The sequence below is a fragment of the Coturnix japonica genome, chromosome 6, assembly GCF_054131305.1.
Source record: "Coturnix japonica strain WE chromosome 6, WE-NBRP24, whole genome shotgun sequence".
Classification (NCBI taxonomy): Eukaryota; Metazoa; Chordata; class Aves; order Galliformes; family Phasianidae; genus Coturnix; species Coturnix japonica.
This window is the reverse complement of record NC_140668.1, coordinates 22,679,186-22,700,771: the sequence shown is the minus strand read 5'-3', so window position 1 is coordinate 22,700,771 and position 21,586 is coordinate 22,679,186. Positions and strand designations below refer to the sequence as shown.

Sequence of the window (21,586 nt, the reverse complement as noted above, 5' to 3'; positions counted from 1 at the left end):
CAAAAGACATAGCACTTTTTCCATCAGAGACGGAGAGGAGGGCACCTGCACAGGCTCAGCAGTGGGTGAAGCTGCCAGCCCTGGATGTGGCTCACAGCCTGGGGGTTGGAGTGCCACAGGAAATGGGAGAAGGGGGAAAAAAATGTCAGCTAGGAAGCACGAGGGCCTGCAGAAACCCCACGTGGGGCTGCTGTGCTGGTATGGGAGGCGGGCTGAATTTCTTTGATTTTCCAGGAGGAGGGAGCCTGGAAAGCTTTGGTGCCTCTGCTGCAGCACTAATGAGGAGGCTCGCTCCTCTCATCACAGCGCTAATGAGAGATTACAGCCCCTGTACAGCCTTGAAACCAGAGTCAAGTTGCATCAAAGCCCCAGTCCGAATTAAGAGCCTTTCCCAGTGGCTGGTATTTTACAGCCCAGTGGCCAATTTCTAGATCATAGAGGCCAATTACTCTCAAAGTCTTTGGTGTGCAACTAATGAAGGTCTGGAAGACCCTTTCAGATGCTTTTAAGCCCTGTAGGCAGCTGAGATGTAATGGAGGTGGCAGGCACAATTAGCCATCCATAATTCCTTCTAGCAGCTGATTAAAGTCTCTTTATCCATCTTACCGAGATCAGAAGGCCACATACTTGGGAAATCAAAAATGCATTAGGGGCCATCAGCTGGTGCTGGGGACCCTGCGCTTTGAGCCCACGGCCGGTGACATGTACTGATCTTGTGGGAGCATTTGCACCAAGCCACGGCATGTCCACCCCTTCCAGTGCATGGGCCCCTTGTCCCTGGGTCCGCAGCCCATTCCCTTGGGTGGTCTTGTGAAAGTCCCCCTATGGTACCTCCCTGCCACCCCCCATGGAGGCAGGGGTCAGAGCCCCGCTCCCGCCCCCACGGGGACTGCTGGAGGGGGACAGAGTGGAACAGCTTCTCTGGCCCAGCCCCAGCCCAGTCCCCTCCAGGGCTATTAGGAGATGGAGGGGGGTGAGGGCCAACCGCTGCTGGAGCTGCGCAACACGGGCAGCGCTGGACTCTCCTCTGCTGGTGCCGTCTTCATCATGCTGAAGTCAGCGCTGGGTGCCGGGCTGCTCAGCTTCCCCTGGGCGTTCAGCAAGGCCGGGGGTGCCATACCTGCCATCCTGGTGGAGCTGGTAAGGGAATGGGGGCTGCACAAAGGGGTGGCTCTGGAATGGGGATGGAGTTGGACAGGGATGGGGGCTGGGATGGGGACAGGGAGGAGGATGGGGATGGGGATGAGGACAGGGAGGCTGCAGTGTTGGCAGAGCCTGTTTGGGCATTCCTGGCTCTGCTGGGATGTTGGCAGTGGTGCTCAAAAGGAAGTTGAGGTTGTGGCTTGAAAAGTGGGGTTGGGTTGAGAGCAGAGGTTCAGCTTTTCACACCACATTTGTTACCGGGGTTCCGGGACCCTTCCCACTGCAAAAGTGTGCGGAACCCATGTCAGGACAAAGGAAACTGCTGCCACCCTTTGCATCTTTTACACTGAAGTCAACTTGTACCTCAACCCAAAGCACATTTCCATTGCTGTTCCCTGCAAATCCTGAAGACCACAATCCAACCCGAAAAAGACAGCGTGAAACTGTTCCTTTCCCTCCTTCCCCTTCTCTTGGGCCACTGCCGAGAGGACGGGCTGGCACTGGGGCTGACCCAGACCCCGTTATGCGTCCGTGTGAGGGGCCGGCTGCTCCCGTTGTGTCCCGCAGGGTTCGCTGGTGTTCCTGGTCAGCGGGCTGGCCGTGCTGGGACACGCGGCAGCGCTCAGCGCCCAGCCCACCTACCAAGGCGTGGTGCGGGCGGTGTGCGGCCCCGCGGCGGGGAGAGTCTGCGAGCTCTGCTTCCTCCTCAACCTCTTCATGATCGCCGTGACTCTGCTGCGGGTGGTGGGCGACCAGCTGGACAAACGTGAGCTGCTGGGGCTGAGGGGGACGCAGGCGCTGCCCGCGGCTCTGGGTGCAGCTGTGTCCCCGCAGTGTGCGGCTCGCTGTACCCGCCCGGCGCACTGGGCGAGGGCTCCCCCTGGTACGTGGATCAGCGCTTCACCCTCCCGGCGCTCTGTGCCCTGGTCATCTTCCCGCTGTCTGTGCCCAGGGAGATCAGCTTCCAGAAGTACTCCAGGTATGGCTGCAGCCGTCCCGTGCTGGTGTGGCAGCCTGCAGGTTCCCCTGGGCCCCCGTTCCCTGCCCTGACTGCTCTATCCCCGCAGCATCCTGGGCACGCTGGCTGCCTGTTACCTCACGCTGGTCATCGTCCTCAAGTACCACCTGCAGGGTGAGAATCTGGGACTCCTGCAGGCTGCCCGGCCCCCCAGGTAAGGCAGCACCGTCGTCCCCTGCCCCCCCCCCCCCCCCCTCCCCCCAGCGGTGGCACAGCCCCCAGCCCTCCCAGACCAGACATGCCATCGAGGTCCCCTCTGCCACCGGGACCTCACGTTCTTTTGCTCTTCCTCCCCGCCATGTCGCAGGGCCTCCTCCTGGGCTTCCATGTTCAGCGTCATCCCCACCATCTGCTTCGGGTTCCAGGTATGTCCCCACCTGTGTGGTGCTGTTGGGGTGGGTTCCCTGTGGGGAGCTGCATGCAGGTGTCCCTGGGAGCACCACCATGGGCAGCAGCAGGAGGGGAGGTGGCCGCACTGTCCCCTTGCAGTGCCACGAGGCCTGCGTGGCCATCTACAGCAGCATGCGGAACCAGAGCTTCTCCCACTGGGTGGCCGTCTCCATGCTCTCCATGCTCATCTGCCTCCTCATCTACTCCCTCACCGGTAACCCCAGCACCGCCGCTTCTATTCCTGGGGGTCTGCAGCTCCACTGCTCTCCTTTCTGCTGCTGTACCCCATTCCTGCTGGTGGCACAGGGCACTTTTATCGCCTCCCTGGTGACAGCCCATGGCTGCTTCCCTGCCTGCAGGGCTCTATGGCTACCTGACCTTTGGCGAGGACGTGGCCCCTGATGTCTTGATGTCCTACCCTGGGAACGACCCTGTTGTCATCGTTGCCCGCCTGCTCTTTGCTATCTCCATCATCACCATCTACCCCATTGTGGTGCTGCTGGGACGGTGAGTGGGCATTGCCGGGCCACCCCATCCCCTCAGTCCCTCCCATGTCCCCCGATCCCTAAGCTGTCCCCACCACACAGGTTGGTGGTACAGGACCTGTGGGCACACCGCAAGCTCAGGGCCACGCTGGTGTCTGAGAGGCATGAGCAGCAGAGCCGGGTGGCACTGACCATTTCGTGGATGGCCGCCACACTCACCATTGCCTTGTTTGTCCCTGACATCGGCAAGGTCATTGAGCTCATCGGTGGCATCAGTGCTTTCTTCATCTTCATCTTCCCAGGCAGGCACAGGGAGTGGGAGAGATGGGGGGCTTTGGGGCCCTTTTGGTCTTGTTCCTGGGGGCTCTGTAGCCACGAGGTAGAAGCTGAGCACCTGTGCTGGTTGTAGGGCTGTGCCTGGTGTGCATGACGGGGACACAAACCATTGGGGCACCCAAAAGGTGAGTGCAGGCTTGGGGGTGGGACAGGGCATGGGGCACAGGGATCCCCTGTTTGATGGTCAGGCATGGGGTCCCCATGGGAATATACATGATAGGGTGGGAACACCATGTGGAGAGAGGGAGATATGGGGCATCACTTAATGTGGGACATGGGGGCTGTTGGAGTGGGGGCATCAGGGGTGTGCTCGGGTATGGGGGATGTGCAGTGTACCAGGGATATGCTCAGGTCTTGGAGAGGTGTACACACAGTAGAGATGTGGTCACATATTAGGGATGTATCCAGGTGTTAGATATGTGTCTGGATACCAGGGACATGCCCCCACAGTGGGAAGGTGCCCATTGATCAGGGACGTGTCCGTACATCAGGGATGTTTCGCGGTTTCAGGGATTTGCCCAGGTTATCAGGGGATGTCCCATGTGCCAGGGATGCACTTGCAGGGGTGACTGGAAGGGAAGGATGGCCCATGGAGCCGGGACCCTAAAGCCCCAGAGTTTGGGTTGGAGATGCTGGGGGCAAGAGGGACTGAGTGTTTAATGAAGGGTGGCCCTTGGGTTCTTGCTGGGCACTGCATCCCCATTGCTGTGCCCGGGCAGTGCCTGGGGCAGTTTGGGGAGATGACCCCCACACTGTTCTGTACTCCTTGCCCATCCGGCACTGGTGACCCCATGATGGAGCAGCAGCGCAGCCTGGGGTAAGTGTCACACCTGGGGGGCTCAGGGTGGCACCAGAAGCCACTGTGAGTCTGCAGTGCGGTGAGTAAAATGGGGACATCCCAGGGGTGGCAGCAAGGCTTCTGACCAGCCATTATGTGTCATTGCACAGGGGCTGGAGCAGCGTGGGACCCTGTGGAGACCCACAGCTGAAGCAGGGGCTGTGTCCCTCCTCCCCACTCGTATCTCCGCAGGGCTGTACTCATCACCTGGGGTGTCCTCTCTGTGCTAGGGGGCACCTTTGTGTGTGGGCAGAGCGCTGCCCTGGCTGTGATGGGGCTGCTGCATTGAGGGGATGTGTAGCTCCACGTCCTCCCACATCCCCCACCACCCCATCCCAGATGCAGCCACACTGCAGCTGGCTCCCACATGGTTTATTCAGTGTCATCAGTTCTGTTGCTCTATTAATAAACAGTTGGGTAGAGGGGGACACACCCTGTGAGGCCCTCTCATCCCCCCTTGGGGCTGGGCAGGATGGGGCAGGCTGTGCACAGACAGACAGACAGGCACACACAGACTTACAGACTCCTGGGCCAGGGGAGCAGCCACCCCCGGGGCTGTGAGGCCCCCACCTCCACCCCACTGGGATCCCACGTGCCCTACAGATCTCCATCCCTCCTCCCTCCTTTGTGCTGGGTCTACCTATCAGAGACACCAATATGTACCTCCTGCACACCAAGGGGTTTGCTCCCACCATATCCACCTAATCACCACCCCCTCCCAGGCCCCAAAGAGCCCACCCTGTGTGGGGAGAGGTGCCCCAGGAGTGGGGCAGCTGAGGTGCTGCCAGTGGGGGACAAGGGGAGTTCCTTTGCTGCAGATAGGTGACAATCACACTGCCCTCTGGTAACAGCTCCTGGAAGGGGGTGGGGGGCACAGCCAGGTCCCTGCATGGTCAGTCTTGGCTCAGGGTGCACCAGGCGGCTGCAAGGGAACATCAGCTGGAGTCACCCAGTGTCACTGCAGCACACATCCCCCCCCAGCTGCACCACCCACTCTGCTCCCCGCTGCCCAGGGGCTGCTTTGTGCCCCTACCCCGGGTCCTACCTGGCACAGCCACGCTGGAGATGGCCTCGGGCTGGCTCAGAGCGTCCACCTTTACATGCTGGAAGTCCTTGCAGGTGGCACTCTGCAGGTGCCTGCGGTGTATTACAGCCCAGAATCACCATCCTGACCCCCCAGATCATCCCACACAGCTTCCTCTGAGGGAAATAAGCAAGACCTCTGCTCCCTGGGCCCTCTCCCATGCCCCCCATCCCTTGTCCACCCAACCCCACTTGTCTATCCAACGTGCCCAAACCCTGCAGACACATCCCTGGGAACCCCACTCCTGCCACCAGAAAGTGGGCAGCAGACTCCCCACTTGCCCCAGGCAGCAGCTCAGCCAAGCCCTGCTCCCATCCCTACAAGCTTCCCCAGCTGGCAGCTACCCACCCATCCCCCTCTACCTCTTCCAGTCATCCTCGGTCTCCCAGAACTCATAGACGATGAAGGTGACTCCGTCAGGCAGCTTGACCGCAGTGACGCTGGCAGTGGTGGGGTGAGGGTGAGCTGTTGGGGGCGTCCCCAGTCCCCACAGCCCCCACCATGGGGGCACCCCAGGCTGTTGTCCTTGCAGCCACTGAGGGTGCCCCCAGTTCCCAGCACTCCATCCTCCTGCTGACCCCATCTCCAGGTGCCCCCCCCAGTACCCACTGGAAGCACTCCCGCATCCCGGCTACGCTCTTTAGGTACTGCTTCAGGGAGCTGCAGAACTCGCCCAGGTGCTTGTGTGACACCGTCATCTCATCCCGCACCAGCAGGAGGTACTGGGGGGGAGACAGAGCAGGATGTGTGACCCAGTGTGTGCAGTATCCCCCCCAGGGACACCCTGTGGGGACACCATGGGGTGGTGATGGCAGCACAGCCACATGCTCACCATGCAGGCTGTGCTCTCACTGTCTGACAGCCGCTGGTGCAGGTCAAACCAGAGAGTCTGCAAAGGGAAAAGGAAGGATGGGGCACTGTGTCCCTCTGGGTGTCCACTGTGAGGGGACAGCCACTGAGAGAGCCCTGGTGCAGTAGGAGCATTGCAGTAGTTTGGGGGCAACAGTGCCCCATCAGGAGGTAGTGGAATGGAGTCACCCCCTGCCCCAGATGCACTGGAAGCCTGGAGGAGCCTGGCCTGTATCCATGGGAAGCACCAGGTGTGAGTTAGTATCTGGGGACACGTGGCACAATGGGGACCTTGGTGAGGTATAGGGACCTGGCACACGGCTTCACATCACCCCACCTGCCTTAGAATGGCCCCAAACTGCCAACAATGCTTCTTCCAAGGAAAATCACTGTCCCACACCCTTCTGCCCTGAAAACATTTGGGTTTCAGAAACACCTCCAGTACCTCAGCATTCCCTCTGCCTGTCCCTGGATGGAACGAGGTCACCCCTGTGAGAGGCTTCAACTCCTTCATCCATAGGAACATGCAGTTTAAGCAAAGCCCATGGCACTCTCACCAATGGTGGAGATGGCTGGAGCGATGGCAGCCATGCACAGTCCCTACCTTGTCCTCCAGCCTGCTGATGAGTGCAGCCAACCTCCCGATCTGCCCCTCCAGCCCGTCCTGCCTGGGCTCAGGGGCACCTGCAGGAACACAGAGCAAACAGTGCCTGTGGGCATCCACCCACCCAGCAGCTGGGAGCAGCGGGCTGCTGGAGCAGCAGAAGCCATGTCCACTCACCACTCTGGCTGCTCTTCCCGTGGCCCTGAGGCACAATCCGGGCAGGGGGTGCGTAGCTGGGCACAGGGCTGTTGTACCACGGCTCTGTCAGAGCAAGACCAGCTGGGCCAGGGCACTGCCTGCAAGGGATCAGGGAGATGTGCTGGGCACTGCTGGGCAGATATCTCACAGCCCTCTGGTTCCCCGCTTTTTAGGCCACCTCTGATGCAAGAGATCAGGGTGGTGGGTTTTTTTTGTTTTTTTTTTGTTTTTTTGGTGTTTTTTTTTTTCCTTAGCGATTTTCACCATGAAAACAGCTCACAGCTCCAATGGCTTCATGATGAGCCAGGTCCACACACCAGCAAACAACAGACAGTGAGGACTTCCAGCAGCTCTCACTGATTCTTACTTCCTCCTCAGCACTCCCAAACCAGGCTGTGCTGTTCCCACCTGCCCTACACCACAGCTTGCTCAGCCTTCCACAATGGGGAAATGAAGCCAACAGACACCCGGGGCACTCCTCCCAGTACAGTCCGGGGACTCCATGGCACCCACGGCCCTCTCAGTTTGCATATGGCAGAGCCACTTGGTCAGCATCCCAAACTACCCTCAAATGGGGCTATTTGGGGAGTGCTGCAGGTACTCCTTGCTATTTCAGCTCTGGCTAAGATGAATCTTGAAGCAATCTCCTCCACCTCCCCTAGGCTCGATCTCCTGAGGATGGGGGACAGGGATGGGGATGAAACAGTGATGTGACAGGGGAAAGAGTGGGAATGGGATGGAGACATCATGGACTGTCCCAGCACATCCCAGACACAGACACTAAATCCCAAGGGGGGCTCTGCTCAGAGGAAAGCCCTGAGAGCTCCTGGGGAAGCTGGCAAAGGCAGCTGCTCCACCAGTTCCTCTTTGTCCATCATCCCCAGGAGCCCTGTAAAAGCGCATCATAATGAGACCAGCTGTGAAGCAGGGATGGAGTGGGGAGGGAAGGAGAAATGGCCGACCTGGAGGGGTTGGTCTGCTCATCAATGGCATCCACGGCGCTCTCCACCGAGCTCAGCAGCGACTGGGTCTGGTTGGCCGTCTCCTTCAGCAGGAAGCGGGTGACAAACTGGTCCACGTTGCTGCCACTCTCATACACCTGCCAGGCAGGGACAGCACAGTGATACTGCTCAGCTGGGTCTGGTGATAATCACTGATAAATTAACACAAGTCAGGTAAACAAAACTACCCTCACTTCAGCCCTGCTCCAAACAGAGCTCCATCTCACCTTGTTCAGCCCCAAAGAGGCTTTCAAAGAGATTTATCCCCACTGGTTTGAACTGAGCAAATTACACCTTTTATCTATATCTATCTATCTATCTATCTATCTATCTATCTATCTATCTATCTATCTATCTATCCATCCATCCATCTATCTATCTTCTGTGTGATAGAGACTGCTGTGAAAAGGAGCAGGTGTTCCCAAAGAGGGCTTCAATGGGGTGAAATAAATGGTTTTCAGTGGGATGCCCCAGTCTGCAAGGACGTTGTGTGGGAACAATTGCTGAGCATTCGGGTGGGGAAAAGGATAGATGTATTCCCAAATATTCCTGAATTTCTGAATTTCTCCCAGTATTCACACTCGTGCTAAGGAGGGTTATTAAACTGACAAATCTCCTTGGCAAAAAACATATAATTGCATTTGGGATCTGAATCCATTTCTTCAGCAATTCCCCCTCACTGCTGATTCCTCCCTAGGGCCTTGCACATGGGAGCCTGTGCAAAACCAAGGCATAAATACGTTAATCAGGCACTTGAGCAGGCTTGGCTATAATTACAGATGAGTTTTGATTAAGCCTGAGCAACCAGCCCTGCTCTGATTGCAGGTGCTGGGGCATCACTGGAGCAATGATGAGCCCCTCTGCAGTTTTCCCCAGCTGAAAACAAAGGCTGAGCTGTGCACAGTCTCTGTTATGAGTCTGGAAACAAATTGATAAAACAAACCAGGAGCCGTGCTGCAATTTGCCCCAATTTCCTGCTGCCCACCAGGACTCCATTGCCTGCATCCTACCAGCACCACCGCACAATTTCTCATCAAGTCAGGCACGTGAACCTGCTCCTTTTGGGAAACAAAAGGTTTTAAGAAGGTGTGGACTATACATGCATTTGGTGTTAGTGTTCTTTGCCCTGGGACACCGGATGACCTCATGAAGAAGTAGAAAAGTAATGCTCAGTTCTTAATGAGCCACAAATCTCACTGTGGTGTTTCCACAGGTGAACTGTAGCAGTGTTCATCCTGAGAAGCTTGTCTCTGCCCTCTCCTGTAGGCACTGGTTTGATATGGTGGTCAATGAAAACCCACAGCCCTGTGATGTTGCTGTCTCCACAGGAAGAACTGGAAGCACTGTCTGTGTGGGTACCAGTAAGCCATTGGGTTAGAAATGGAGGAGCTTAAAAAGCAGCTGCTTGCTGCTGATGTGAACAGCTGATTGCAGAGCTGTTAAAATCCCAGTGTGTTAGAAGTGATTTCAGGATGATTTTCTTGAACTGTGCTTTTCAAAACCTGAGCAGCTATAGAGCTCTGGGTACTATAGAGCTCTGGGTACAGGGAATGGGCCAAGTGGCTCAAAAGGCAGAGCTGACATCCCAGGGAGCGCTCGCTCATGGCCACAAGGGTGAATCCAAGTTGTTTCCCAAAGCCATCCTTCTTTCCTCCCAAAAACCACTAATGCCTCTGTGCTTTTGAGGCCACCACAGGAGTCCCATGTGGGTCAATAGCTCTGAAATGAAAATCAATGATTTTTTCTCTTTTCTTCTCATTTAATGAATAACTGTGGACATCTGCCATCCCAACTGTGACATCTGCACTCAGCAATGTGCTCTGAGCTCCCTGGCAATCCCTCCAGCTCTGCTGGAGCAAATGTCCCCTTTGGCACTGCAAAAATAAGTCATTAAGACAGCCAACTCCAGAGGAATCCTTCCCGTGGTCTTATTAAAACATTTGTGAGCCTGTTCTAGGGAGATGTAATGAGGTTTGGTCTTATTAATTCTACCCAAAGAGATATTTCCTTCTTCTTTTGCCTGGGAAGTTAAAATATTTATGGGGATAATAAAATAATTGCCGCTTTGTGACATGAGACCCTGGAGGGGTGTATCTCAGAAGGCTTCTCTTTTTCATCCAACTGGTTCATTAGTTCAACGCTAGAAAGGCTTTGGCACCAGAGATGCTGCCCTGCTGCACAGTATTGTGCTAACAAGCCTGGTCTGATGGCGCTAATTAGCAGCAGATCCATGTTTGTATCAGAGGAATGAAATGCAGAGGCAGAAGTCCGACAGGAGATGCTGAACCCCACATTATGCTGTGCTGGGTTTCAGTCTCTCCTGAGACTTATCACATTTTCTCTGCAGCTTGAAATCCTGGCACAGATAAAATAAAGCACTGTGCCACCCTCTGCCTGTGGAAACCCAGGATGTAATTTTGGTGTTTTGAGCTCTTGGACCTGCTGACACTGGAGACAAACTTCCCTCGCTGGGTGTTGCAAACTGGTCCCCAGAATAGGGCTTCTGTAACTGTTTTCCTGTGGGTATCAAATGGCTGAAAAAGGAGATTGTCGATGTTGTTGAGCATCTTAAAGCCTCTCTGCTGACATTTCTAAAGGTCACCATTCATCTTGTTAAGACTCCAGGATGTGAAAATGACACAATAAATGACGCTCATGGGCACCGAGAGCCCCACTGCATCTCTTTGCCTTGTAGAGCCTCAGCACTGAGCCCCAGCATTCCCAGCACTGCCTTTGGGTGACAACGGCCAAACTGGGTGCCATTTGCTGAGCTCAGGGACCTGGCACCTTCTCCAGTTGTTAAGAACACTGACCCCAGATGAAGCACATCAATAGAGCCAAGGCTCTGAACTGATGAGGCTGCTCGAGCAAAACCAAAGCCAATTATGTTCCTTCAATTGTTTCTTAAAAAAAACCCCAAAAACACTAAAAAAATCCAAAGCAACAGGAAAACCTATTGGCATGGCCATGAAGCTCCTCTACTGAGCCTCCCCCTGGATTACATCAGGTTTATCTCCCACCACCCAACACTTCACAAATCAGCCATGTAGAGCAATGCTGCCTCAGAACAGCGATTCTAATTCCTCACTCCTAATTGCCTGCTTTCTACCAAGAGATTTTTTTCTTGTAATTAGAATAACACCCAGACCTTCCTCTTGCTCCTTCCCTGCTCTATGCTCTTAACTCCCACCAGAAGCAGAGGCCAAGAACTGATTGCCTGGCACATAATCAGTAGTAGAAATCTGAGGAGAACAGACACTGAAATATTTGATAAATGAGAACATTATCATATGAAAGACTCTCAGCCTACCTGAAATGGGGGGTGGGGGGGGCGGAGGAAACAAATTAGACAACTGTTCAGATTAAAAAAAAAAAACAATGGCACTGCATGCATTTAAAAACATAACGATAATAAATTCCTCCCTTATAAATCCCATCACACTGTTCTGTTGAAAACCTCTTTCAGACTGCACAGGTTCCCCTCTTCAGCTGTGTTTTGAGGCCAGGGCTGGGGGCAGGGGGCTGTTCCCAGGGTAAGGCAGGACCTGATGAGGGCAGCTCAGTGTCACTCCTCTTGACCCAAGTCCTGTCACCTCCTGCAGTGCCCTTCCTGAGCAGTTCACTGCAGAACGTCTTTCTCCTTGTTAAGAGAGGTGCTTCCCATATATAGCATACACATCCTGATCCACAGGATGCCATAGAACGGCTTTTTTACACCTTGTCCATGCAGTTGCCCTCTGACTACACATCTTACCTCTCTGACCTCACAATCAATAGCCTTCAGGTGGGAGAGAATGGGAATCACAGAACCACAGAATGGCTTCATTTTGAAGGTGATCTTAAAGATCTTCTACTTCAAACCCTGTGAGCTGGGTGCCCCCCCAGCGCAGTCTGTCCAGGGCTCTATCCAGCCTGGCCCTTAGCGCTCTCCAGGGAGAGCCCCTGGCAGCTGTGCCATGGCCTTACTGCCCTCTGAGCAAAGAATTTTTTACTAAAACCTAATCTAAATTTCCCCTATTTTAATTTAAAGTCATTTCCCCTTGTCCTGTCACTATGCACCCAAGTAAAATGTGGGTTTTCTTCCTGCTTATAAGCTCCCTTCAAGTACTGGAAGATCACAATGAGGTCTGCCCAGGGACTTATCTTGAAAAGCCCATCTCTCTCAACTTTTCTTCATAGGAGAGAGGCTCCAGACCTCTGACCATTTCCACATCCTCCTCCACTCCAACAGCTCTGTCCCTCATGTACTGGAGGTCCCAGACCTGGACACAGAACTCCAGCTGCCACACCTCTGTTGATGCAGCCCTGGATGCTGTTGGCCTTCTGGGCTCTAAATGCATGCTGCTGCCTCATATCTAGCTTTTCATTGACCAGGATGCCCACATTCTTCTCAGCAGGGTTCTTCTCCCACTCTGTACTCATATCTGGGATTGCCCTGACCCAAGTGCAACACCTTGTTGAACTCATCAGGTTCTCATGAGCTGGTACAGTTCCTTCTGAATGGCATCTCTTCCTTCTATGGTGTTGAGTTGGTGACACTCAGACTGGTGTCATCTCCAAATGTTCTGAGGGAAGACCCTACCCTACAGGGAGTCTACAAGGGCACGGTCAGCAGGATCTGCAAAGATGCTCTTCTCTCTTGCAGGGGGAAGGGGAGCATGAATTTTGCAGTGACAGAGACAGAGGAGCAGCGAATAAACATGTTAGTTTAAAAATAGCTCCAGGAGAGCCCTTCTTAAGCTGCATCTCCCTGCTGAGCTTAGCAGCCTGGCTGGATGTAGCATGTGGCCCTGCAGTCTGTCAAGGAGAGAGCTCTGGATGGCATTGCATGGAGAATTGTTTTCTGCTCTGGAGCCCAAGCAGGAAAGCTGGGGAAAAATCAGTTCCTGCAGAAGTGACATACCCCCTTCTGCTAGGATTACTGGTGGAATCTGTTTGGAAATTCATTTTGGAAATGCTTTCTGGGAGGCTGAATGGATGCTTTGTTTCCTTTTAGATTATTCCTAGATGTTAATTGCAAGGCATGAGGAGGCATAACTGGGCTCTGAACCTCCTGGCTTTGGAGATGGGTGTTGGAGAGGATGAGAGCAGCTGATGTGCTGGCCTCCTGCGCTGAGTGGAAGCTGAAGGAGAGCATCCTGCTCACAGACCCCGAGGGAATTCAGGCACACAGCCATGTCCTTAACAGTGGAAAGGATACAAGACAGAAGCTGGGCACTGGAATGCATTGCATTTGCATAAATTACCATGACATATTTAAGTTCTGTTGGCCAGTTCATCTGTGTGGCAGTAAGTTGTCGTTGGATTAGTTGTTGTCCTCTTAGAGAAAGCAGACCTTTGTGATCTGCAAGTTCTATTATCTGAACAAGGGTTCTTGTAGGAAAGGTAGTTTGGGTGCAAGAGAGGTGACTTGGACTTTCCAGTGACCAAGCTGGAGGCACAGCATGGCCCCAGCAATGATGTCTTGCTTGGCCCAACCCAGTCCCTTTAGCTCTGGTATTTGCCCACCATGTCATGAAGCATCCTCTGAAGGTTATGAGAACATATCCTGTTGTTGGCTTTTTTTAGCTCTCAGAAGTTCCCTTCTTTCCAATTTAACTTTGCATTTTGCACAGTCATTGGCAGTCACTGAACACAGCGTGGTCATCTCTGTACTGGAAAATAATTACAATAACAGACCTTGTTTTGCCATATGAGACCTTCCACCACAGAAGCTAATTACTGCCGATACTTTATGAGCTACTCCAGCACAAGATAATTGCTGCTTTCTCTTCTTATGAACAAGAAATAATCAGTTGTCTTTAAAGGTGAGAAATACAAACAGCAATTAAATGCCACAGTTACTGGCCCCTCTGAGAGGCACCTCTCATCAGGAGTGTGGCACAGAGGAAGTCAGGCTTTGCCTATTGTTTGCAGAGTACTGTTATGAACAGGGGAGGGAGGGAGGGAGGGAGAGAACGTTTCCAACTGCTCTCATTGGGTACCAACACCTCTCTGGGTGCAGCTGCAGTGCACTGCTGTGTGTGCTGTGAGACTGTGTGGCTCTAACAAACCAAAGGGTGAATGTCACAATGTCTCTGCAATCCTGAACGTTTCTATGAAATCATGTCCAGAATTAAGGCATTGCTACATATAATTAAAGTTGTCAGGATGCCTCTGCTATCTTAGTACTAAAGATGATTTTTTCTCCCACTTAAACCAGCTTTTTTTTTTGTCTTTTCTTTCTGTCTTTATCTTTTTCCCCAGCTCTTTCCTTGAACAAAGTGTTTGGTTTTTTGAATAATTCATTGATCGGGTTTGTACCACTTTTTGTTCACAAATCACTGCAGGGGTTGATGCTTTTCATGAAATCCTCATTTGCCAGCTCCTTGCTTGCAGTGAGGAGCAGCATGGCTTGGCTGACAAAAGGTAACAGTGAAGTGCTGGGACCATGCTCCTCCTGCCTGATTTTATCTGTCCATCTGCCCCCAATGGGGCCTCATAGCCTCAGGTGGGTCAGAGCCCATGTTCATGGTGCTCTGCAACCCCAGCCCCTTCCTGCTGATCTCTCAGAGTGTGACATCTCAGGTTAGGCAGATAACATTCAGACTTTGCAATTAGGGCAGGTCAATCCTGCCCCAGGTTATTGAATCAAGGGCAGAACAGTGCTCTGATGAAGGCAGTGAGTTGGGATTATGAATATAAGGTTCTGCAATAGTGCAAGATGATTCCCTTATCCTCACATTCCTAATTTACAAGCAGGGGATGAGGCGTTCTCCTCTTTCAATGTGCAGGAAAAGTATTAGTCATATGTATTAAACTCTCATTCAGAAGCAATGGTGGAAGGCAATACCAACAGGAAGCTGGAGTGCATTACTGAGATGTCTATTAGCACGGTAACAGGCTTTTGAAATACTGTTGGCAGATCTGACTGCCAGAAAATTTACTAACAATTAATATAAATGAAGCATTCCAATCCTTCAAACACACAGTACTGCAGCTTCTAACCCACATTGTTTGTGCATGGCTATATGTGAACTCTGCCCTACCAAGGAGCAGAGCAGAGCCGGGCACTCACGCGCTTGGTGTAGTCCATTGCCTTCAGGATGGACAGGTTCAGAGTCTCCAGTGAGGCCAGGACGTCTTCATAGTCTCCCATGTGATCAGCAAAATAGTCTGGGGAAAGAGGACATGAGGGGAAGAGTGGGTGTACCTTAAATTTGAGGCTACATGACACAACACTGTCTATTTATTGAAGAAAAGGAAAATCAGAGGGTGATTCCACATGTGTTTTCACTCCCTAGGCCCTGACCCTAAGACACAACTTGCCCTGAAGGGATGAGAAAGGTTCGTGTGACGGGAGGGTTATGGTAAAATAGAGCTGTAACACAAAGCAGCTGCCATAAAAAATGACACTTTATTTCTTACCCCACTTCTGCATCTGAACACATTTTATTTCTCTTCCTCTTGTTTCCAACAGAGAGAGAGAGATCTCAAGGGAAATTCCCTTGGCAGCCAAAGCATCCAAATGATAAACAGATTTTCCCAGCACAGACCTGTCCAGACATCCTCCCCCTGCACTCCCATCCCATTCACAGCCCCACATCACAGCTACGCGGTGTTTCCCCATGCATCCAACTGTAGTGTGGTTCCCTTTGTGAGCTACAGAGCCCTGAAAGCCAATGTTTGCAGTGTGGGGCAGCTCAGGAACTGAATCAAACCCTTTGGGTACAACTGACACACGTGGCAGCTGAAAGCTGTTTCTTGGCACCACCAGCGCTGCTCTCCAGCGCTCAGACTGAGGATTCACACCACGGTGACATATCTACTGAATGCAACAAGAAATACACTCCAGGAAGTGATCCCACTAATTAGGTTCTCTTGGCTTAATTAGCAGTGCCTATAGCTGTTTACAACCCTCACATATCCAAGGGAAAGAAGATTTTGGCAGAGACGGGAATGTCACAATGTAATTGAAAGCAGCTGTTTGCTGCTCCGCTCTGAGCCAAGCAACATGTTCTCACTGCAGCGTGATTATTTTTTGTTGCTCCTCTTATTAGTTTAATTGAGAGGGGAAAAAAAAGATCGTACATTTTTGAAGGCAGAGGAAAACTCTTCTTATAAACCCTGAAATGAAAAGTACTTTTCAGGACAGATGAGCTTCTGTGGGCAGAACATGGCTCTTGAGAGCACTAGCAATGTGGAAGGAGAGTAGTGTTGACTTTTGCAGCCTCCAGCTATGCACTTCTACAGCCTTAGCTTTATTCATTCATGGGACACCCAGGGGCAGCTCCTTCTGCCCTGCACATCACTGCTCTGGGTTCCACACATCTACGTGAGACAGCGGGTTGCTGTTGGGGTGTGCACTGCCCACCATGGGATGACGTACATCTCCACTCCCAGAGCATGCCTTGTGTTGCTGGTCTGTTTGCTGTTGCAATATCAGTTCATTTTATTTAAATTGGAGGTACATATGCCATTGGGTGACTCTACCCTTGAGATCGAGGTGTGCTCAGCTCTGCAAGCTCTCTTGGGTCAGGGAGTTCCACAAGCTGCCCAACCTGCCACCAACTATGAGAGACATCATAGCTTCCAGTGTTGCCAGAATGAGGCCTTATACTTCAAATAATTCTTGGAAGAGCATAAAGTACACCAGGAGTGGTGGGCAGTGGGAGGTATGCAGCAGATAATGCATCTAGGCTGGACCTTGAACCTCCCTCCTCTCCTGGCAACTTCCCTTCTTGCAGAGATGTGGGACAAACACGGCTATGGAGTTTATTTTTGGTTGTTAATTTGTGATTCAAGGGATATGCACCAAGAAGCACCTTAGTCAGCCTGCTCTGAGATACAGAGTTTCGCCCAATAAATAATAAACACATTACTGATATTATACACCACATTCTTGTTTTTTCCTTCTGCCTAAGAGGAAACAGGCACAGGTTGTCCAGGGTTATGGTGGAGTCAGCATCCCTGGAGATGGTCAAGACAAGGCTAGCTGACACACTTGACTGATATCTAGTGGTATGGTGGCATTGGGTAAATGGTTGGACTAGGTGATCTTTCCAACCTTAGCGATTCTATGGCAGGAGATGATGTTGGCTTTTAAGAGTTTTCATACACCCTTCCAAAGCTCTATGTGTAGTGTTATACTCACCACATAGCTCCTTCGTGTCCACATTGCTGGAAGAGGGAAGGACAGCCAGGGAAGGGAGAAGGAAAAAAAGAGAGAGAGAAAAGAATTTAATGTACAGGAGACAAGAGATATGCTCAGGATTCTTTTGGGGTTAGCACAGAAATGGAACCACGTATCCTGGCCCCAGGAACTGCCTCCTGAAACAAAAGCCATTAGTAGCAGAACTCCTCCTGTGGTCCAATTTGCTTTGAATTAAAGTTTTTAAATTTTACTTTTCTAAATGATCACAGAATCTCAGAATTTGAAGGGTCAACAGTCTCAACAGGAGTTGAAAGGGACCTCTAGAGATCATTGAGTTCAACCCCCCTGCCAAAGCAGATGCTCTAAATCTGCTTTTGATGGCCTCCCCAGATCCACCTGGAACAATGAGCCCAGCTCTTCCCACCCTCCATGGGCTCAAGTTCTCTAACAAACATCCCAAACAGGAGCACATTACTGAGAAAAACTCATCATTCTATCCCTGGGGTTTTGCATTGCAGTAATTATCTCCTGCTTCCAAAAATGATCTTTTACTTCCTTGCCTCCTGCTATCATATTATTTAACTTAACTGTGCTTGACTTGTAAGTTGGCCAAGAAGCTGCTTTTAATTTTAAGCAATCATGCACTAAGAAGAAGCCTAATTAAAGAAATTACTGTAGTCATATTCAGACCTTAAAAAAACACGTTCAGATGAAGAAGTAATCAAGACATACACAAGGATGGCCCATGGCATTTCCCAGGACATTCCCATCCTGCAGGTCACATGTATCAGGGCTGTTGCAGCCTCGCCAGGTCACTGTTAGGATTTATCACCAACATCAGCCCTGCACAGATGCACAACTCCAGAATGGTTTACAAGGCGCTCCAGTAGGTCACTGCCTCAGTAATGAGAGGGGCTATCTGGACTTCTGCAAAGCGTGTGACATGGTTCTGCACAACATCCTTATCTCTAAATTGGAGAGAGATGGGTTTGAAGGCTGGGCTATTCAGTGGATAAGGAACTGGTGGGAGGGCTGCAGCCAGAGGGCTGTTGCCAACAGCTCTGTGTCCAGGTAGAGATCAGATATAGGCTTTTTTCCCCCATACTGGAGGCCACCTTTATCTGGATCCTTTGCAAAACAAAACTTTTTCTTTAATTGAAACAGAAAATCAGGAAAACCCAAGTCTTTTTGGTTTCAGGCATTTCTCTGTTTTCCAGTTGGTGAGGCTGCACCATGGGGCAGAATGGCCTCGCACCACCAAGCTTATGGGGATGTCTGCTCTTTGAGATCTCTTTCCAAAGTAAATCTGTACCTGGGAGAACGTTTGTGTCCCTGGGACCTAATTAGGAGCCAAATGTGAAAGCTCAGATCACAGCCTCCAGCATCTCTGCTGAACAATCCAAGCCACGAACTCCTTTTGTCATCAAAGGGAATGTTTATTGCTCACCGTTTATGGCTCACTGCCACTCAAAAACACGCTGTGATAATTCTAACAGATAAATGTATTGGCAACAAGGAAATAATTTTCCCTGTTGGTTTACATCCATTTAAAAAACAAAACAACAAAAGACACTGAAGTGTGATACCCTGCCTTCCTTGGTTTCAACTCAGCTAACAGAGATGTCTCAGGCAGCACAAGCAGAAACATAATGGGAATTCAGAAGTTGTACATACATCAAAGTCTCATCTTCACAGCACGTTTCTCATGCAAATAGCTGATGGATGGGCTGCTCAAACACCACTCAAAACCTGAGTCGCTTCTGCTGCAGACAAAAACCCCTTTGCTATGGCAGATGAAAGGGCTGCATCAGCAGCTGCATCACTTGGTTGTTTAGCAGCACCGAAAACCGAGATTTTCTGAAATAATGGGCTGCTTTCATTTCCACCTCCAGTTCACAGCTTTGGGATTCTGCAAGACTTTAAATGAGCACAGCAAAAAAAAATATCCTCTAGTGTTAACCACCTGCAAATCTGATTCTCATTTAGGAGAGACTAAAGAACATGTGCAGTTGAGAAGCACTGCTACATCTGACAGTGCACCTCCAGTCCCAGCAGGGACAGCAATTGACAGGGACTGCAATTGACAGTCTCCACACCTCAGAAAAGCAAAATATACACCCAGCTGCCTTGTAATGGGTCAGAGGTTAACCATGGGTGAACTGCTGTGGGTGTTACTATTGGCTCTCTGGGGATGGTCACCTCCCCACGACATTAAAGACATGAAGGCCCTGGAGTGTGTCCAAAGAAAAGCAACAAAAATGTGAAAGGACAGGAGCACAGTCCTATGGGAACAGCTGAGGGAATAGGATGGGTCAGTGAGGGGAAGTGGAGCTCAGGGAAGAGCCCATGGCTCAGCAACCCCCAACAGGAGTTTGTGGGGAGGAAGGGTTGGCCTCTGCTCCCAAGTATCAGCAATAGGGTGAGAGGTGGTGATCTCATGTTCAGAGAAGGTTCAGGTTGGACATTACAAACAATTTCTGCTCCAAAAGAGCAGTGAGGCACTGCAGGGAGGTGGAGGAGTCACCATCCCTGGTGGTGTCCCAGAGCCGTGGGGATGTGGCATTGAGGGATGTGGGCAGTGGGCATGGTGAGGGTGGGCTGGGGTTGGACTTGAGGATCTGAGAGGTCTTTTCCAGCCTTAATGACTCTATGATTCTATGATTCAAAGTGCCATCCAGCCCTGGAGCCACTGTGCAGACCAGGTTGGGTTGTGTGAGCAAAAGCTGCTTGCTTCATCCTTTCTGCCAGGCTGGGAGATGCTGAACTCAGCTTGAGTCACAGAATCACAGAATCACAGAATGACAGAATTACCCGGGTTGGAAGGGACCTCAAGGATCATGTAGTTCCAACCCCCCTGCCCAGCAGGGCCACCAAGCATACACATTTACTAGATCAGGTTGCCCAGGGCCCTGTCCAACCAAGTCTTGAACACCTCCAAGGACGGGGCATCCAAAACCTCCCTGGGCAGCCTGTTCCAGGACCTAACCACTCTCCTAGTGAAGAACTTCCCCCTAACATCCAACCTAAATCTTCTCTCTTTTAACTTAAAACCATTTCCCCGTGTCCTGCTATTGTCAGCCCTTTCAAAGAGTTTACTCCCCTCATGGGAGTAAGTTCCCTTCAAGTATTGAAAGGCTGCAATGAGGTCACCCCACAGCCTTCTCTTCTCCAGGCTGAACAAACCCAACTCCCTCAGCCTGTCCTCATAGGGGAGGTGCTCCAGCCCCCTGATCATCTTCGTGGCCCTCCTCTGGACCCTTTCCAAAATCTCCATATCTTTTTTGTACTGAGGGCTCCACACCTGGACACAGTACTCCAGATGGGGCCTCACAAGAGCCAAGAAGTGAAGGACAATCACCTCCCTATCCCTGCTGACCACCCCTCAGTCAGCACACATTCCTCAACAGTTAAGAAGGACATGTGTGTTACCGTAGCTATTTCAACTCTGACTGCAAAGCTGGGAGGCACAATTTGCAGAACAACAGATCCGAAAGCCTGGACCTAACCCAGACACCAGCTGTGTTGGGGCTGGTGCCATGCCCCATACCATGTCATATGGCAGCTCCCACATCAGTGATTATGGATGTCAGGGGAAATCTCTTCTCCAGGCAATGACCTGCAATGAAATTGCATTTGGTTTGCAGCAGTAATAAACCTCATAAAAATGAACAGGGAAGTCTATAAAACTTTCTGAAGAGAATCTCTGATGCTCAAGATCATCACAGATGAATGTAGAGTGGAACTCCCCGGGTCTGGAAAAGTGAAAATTCTTTTACATGGGTTGCTCATGTTTCCTTGGAGGCTCCATCCATGTAGCCCATGCCCTTCCGTGGCCAGAAGTGAGGGCTGAACATCACCAGCTCAAGGCCACAGCACAGTGCAGATATTGTGTTCTGGCAGGAATACTGCCTCTCCTGCTGGTGATAAAACAAGCCTGGGCAGCGTTTCAGGGTGGAGAGCATTACAGAATCACAGAATCACAGAATTACCCGGGTTGGAAGGGACCTCAAGGATCATGTAGTTCCAACCCCCCTGCCTGGCAGGGCCACCAAACATACACATTTACTAGATCAGGTTGCCCAGGGCCCCGTCCAACCTGGTCTTGAACACCTCCAAGGACGGGGCATCCACAACCTCACTGGGCAGCCTGTTCCAGGACCTAACCACCCTTCTAGTAAAGAACTTACCCCTAACATCCAACCTAAATCTTCCCTCCTTCAACTTAAAACCATTTCCCCTAGTCCTGCTATTATCAGCCCTTTCGAAGAGTTTACTCCCCTCCTGGATGTAAGTTCCCTTCAGGTACTGAAAGGCTGCAATGAGGTCACCCCGCAACCTTCTCTTCTCTAGGCTGAACAAACCCAACTCCCTCAGCCTGTCCTCATAGGGGAGGTGCTCCAGCCCCCTGATCATCTTTGTGGCCCTCCTCTGGACCCTTTCCAAAATCTCCATATCTTTTTTGTACTGAGGGCTCCACACCTGGACACAGTACTCCAGATGGGGCCTC

At 51.6% G+C, this 21,586-nt stretch overlaps 2 protein-coding genes across 10 annotated transcripts in view; one reads left to right on the top strand and one right to left on the bottom strand.

The window, feature by feature from the left end:
* The first annotated feature begins 867 nt into the window (after nt 1-867).
* SLC38A8 (solute carrier family 38 member 8) lies at nt 868-10,022 on the top strand. Of its 6 annotated transcripts, none has more exons than XM_085551620.1 (10): nt 872-1,140; nt 1,711-1,909; nt 1,978-2,122; nt 2,211-2,315; nt 2,469-2,526; nt 2,651-2,765; nt 2,911-3,058; nt 3,139-3,338; nt 3,446-3,497; nt 4,321-4,838. In XM_085551620.1, exons 1-10 carry the CDS (start codon nt 964-966, stop codon nt 4,769-4,771), a joined length of 1,650 nt encoding a protein of 549 aa, XP_085407746.1. In that variant the 5' UTR covers nt 872-963; the 3' UTR covers nt 4,772-4,838. The 6 variants fall into 6 exon arrangements, 3 of the variants coding, with proteins under 3 accessions (XP_085407746.1, XP_085407747.1, XP_032303025.2); XM_085551621.1 differs by lacking the exon at nt 4,321-4,838 and adding an exon at nt 8,772-10,022 and having other exon boundaries at nt 874-1,140; XM_032447134.2 differs by having other exon boundaries at nt 874-1,140; nt 4,403-4,640.
* The window catches only part of NECAB2 (N-terminal EF-hand calcium binding protein 2), a 47,467-nt gene continuing 30,448 nt past the window's right edge, over nt 4,568-21,586 (bottom strand). For 2 of the 4 annotated variants that reach the window (XM_015873890.3, XM_085551625.1), the window contains exons 4-13: nt 17,080-17,105; nt 15,004-15,101; nt 7,908-8,044; nt 6,925-7,043; nt 6,748-6,827; nt 6,127-6,183; nt 5,904-6,016; nt 5,657-5,734; nt 5,256-5,347; nt 4,568-5,132 (exon numbers count right to left, since the gene is read on the bottom strand). In XM_015873890.3, the coding sequence (XP_015729376.1) occupies nt 5,104-5,132; nt 5,256-5,347; nt 5,657-5,734; nt 5,904-6,016; nt 6,127-6,183; nt 6,748-6,827; nt 6,925-7,043; nt 7,908-8,044; nt 15,004-15,101; nt 17,080-17,105 (829 nt within the window). In that variant the 3' untranslated portion in view covers nt 4,568-5,103. The remainder of the gene's footprint in view (nt 5,133-5,255; nt 5,348-5,656; nt 5,735-5,903; nt 6,017-6,126; nt 6,184-6,747; nt 6,828-6,924; nt 7,044-7,907; nt 8,045-15,003; nt 15,102-17,079; nt 17,106-21,586) is intronic. The other 2 variants (XM_085551626.1, XM_085551623.1) reach the window with 2 other exon arrangements.

What these genes read in the sequence shown, in the direction of transcription:
- SLC38A8 (XM_085551620.1), top strand. Translation starts at nt 964, where the DNA reads ATGGAGGGGGGTGAGGGCCAACCGCTGCTGGAGCTGCGCAACACGGGC. An exon ending in CAGGCTGCCCGGCCCCCCAG is followed by an intron (nt 2,316 to 2,468) that starts GTAAGGCAGCAC and finishes GCCATGTCGCAG; the next exon opens with GGCCTCCTCCTGGGCTTCCA. An exon ending in CCTCATCTACTCCCTCACCG is followed by an intron (nt 2,766 to 2,910) that starts GTAACCCCAGCA and finishes CCCTGCCTGCAG; the next exon opens with GGCTCTATGGCTACCTGACC.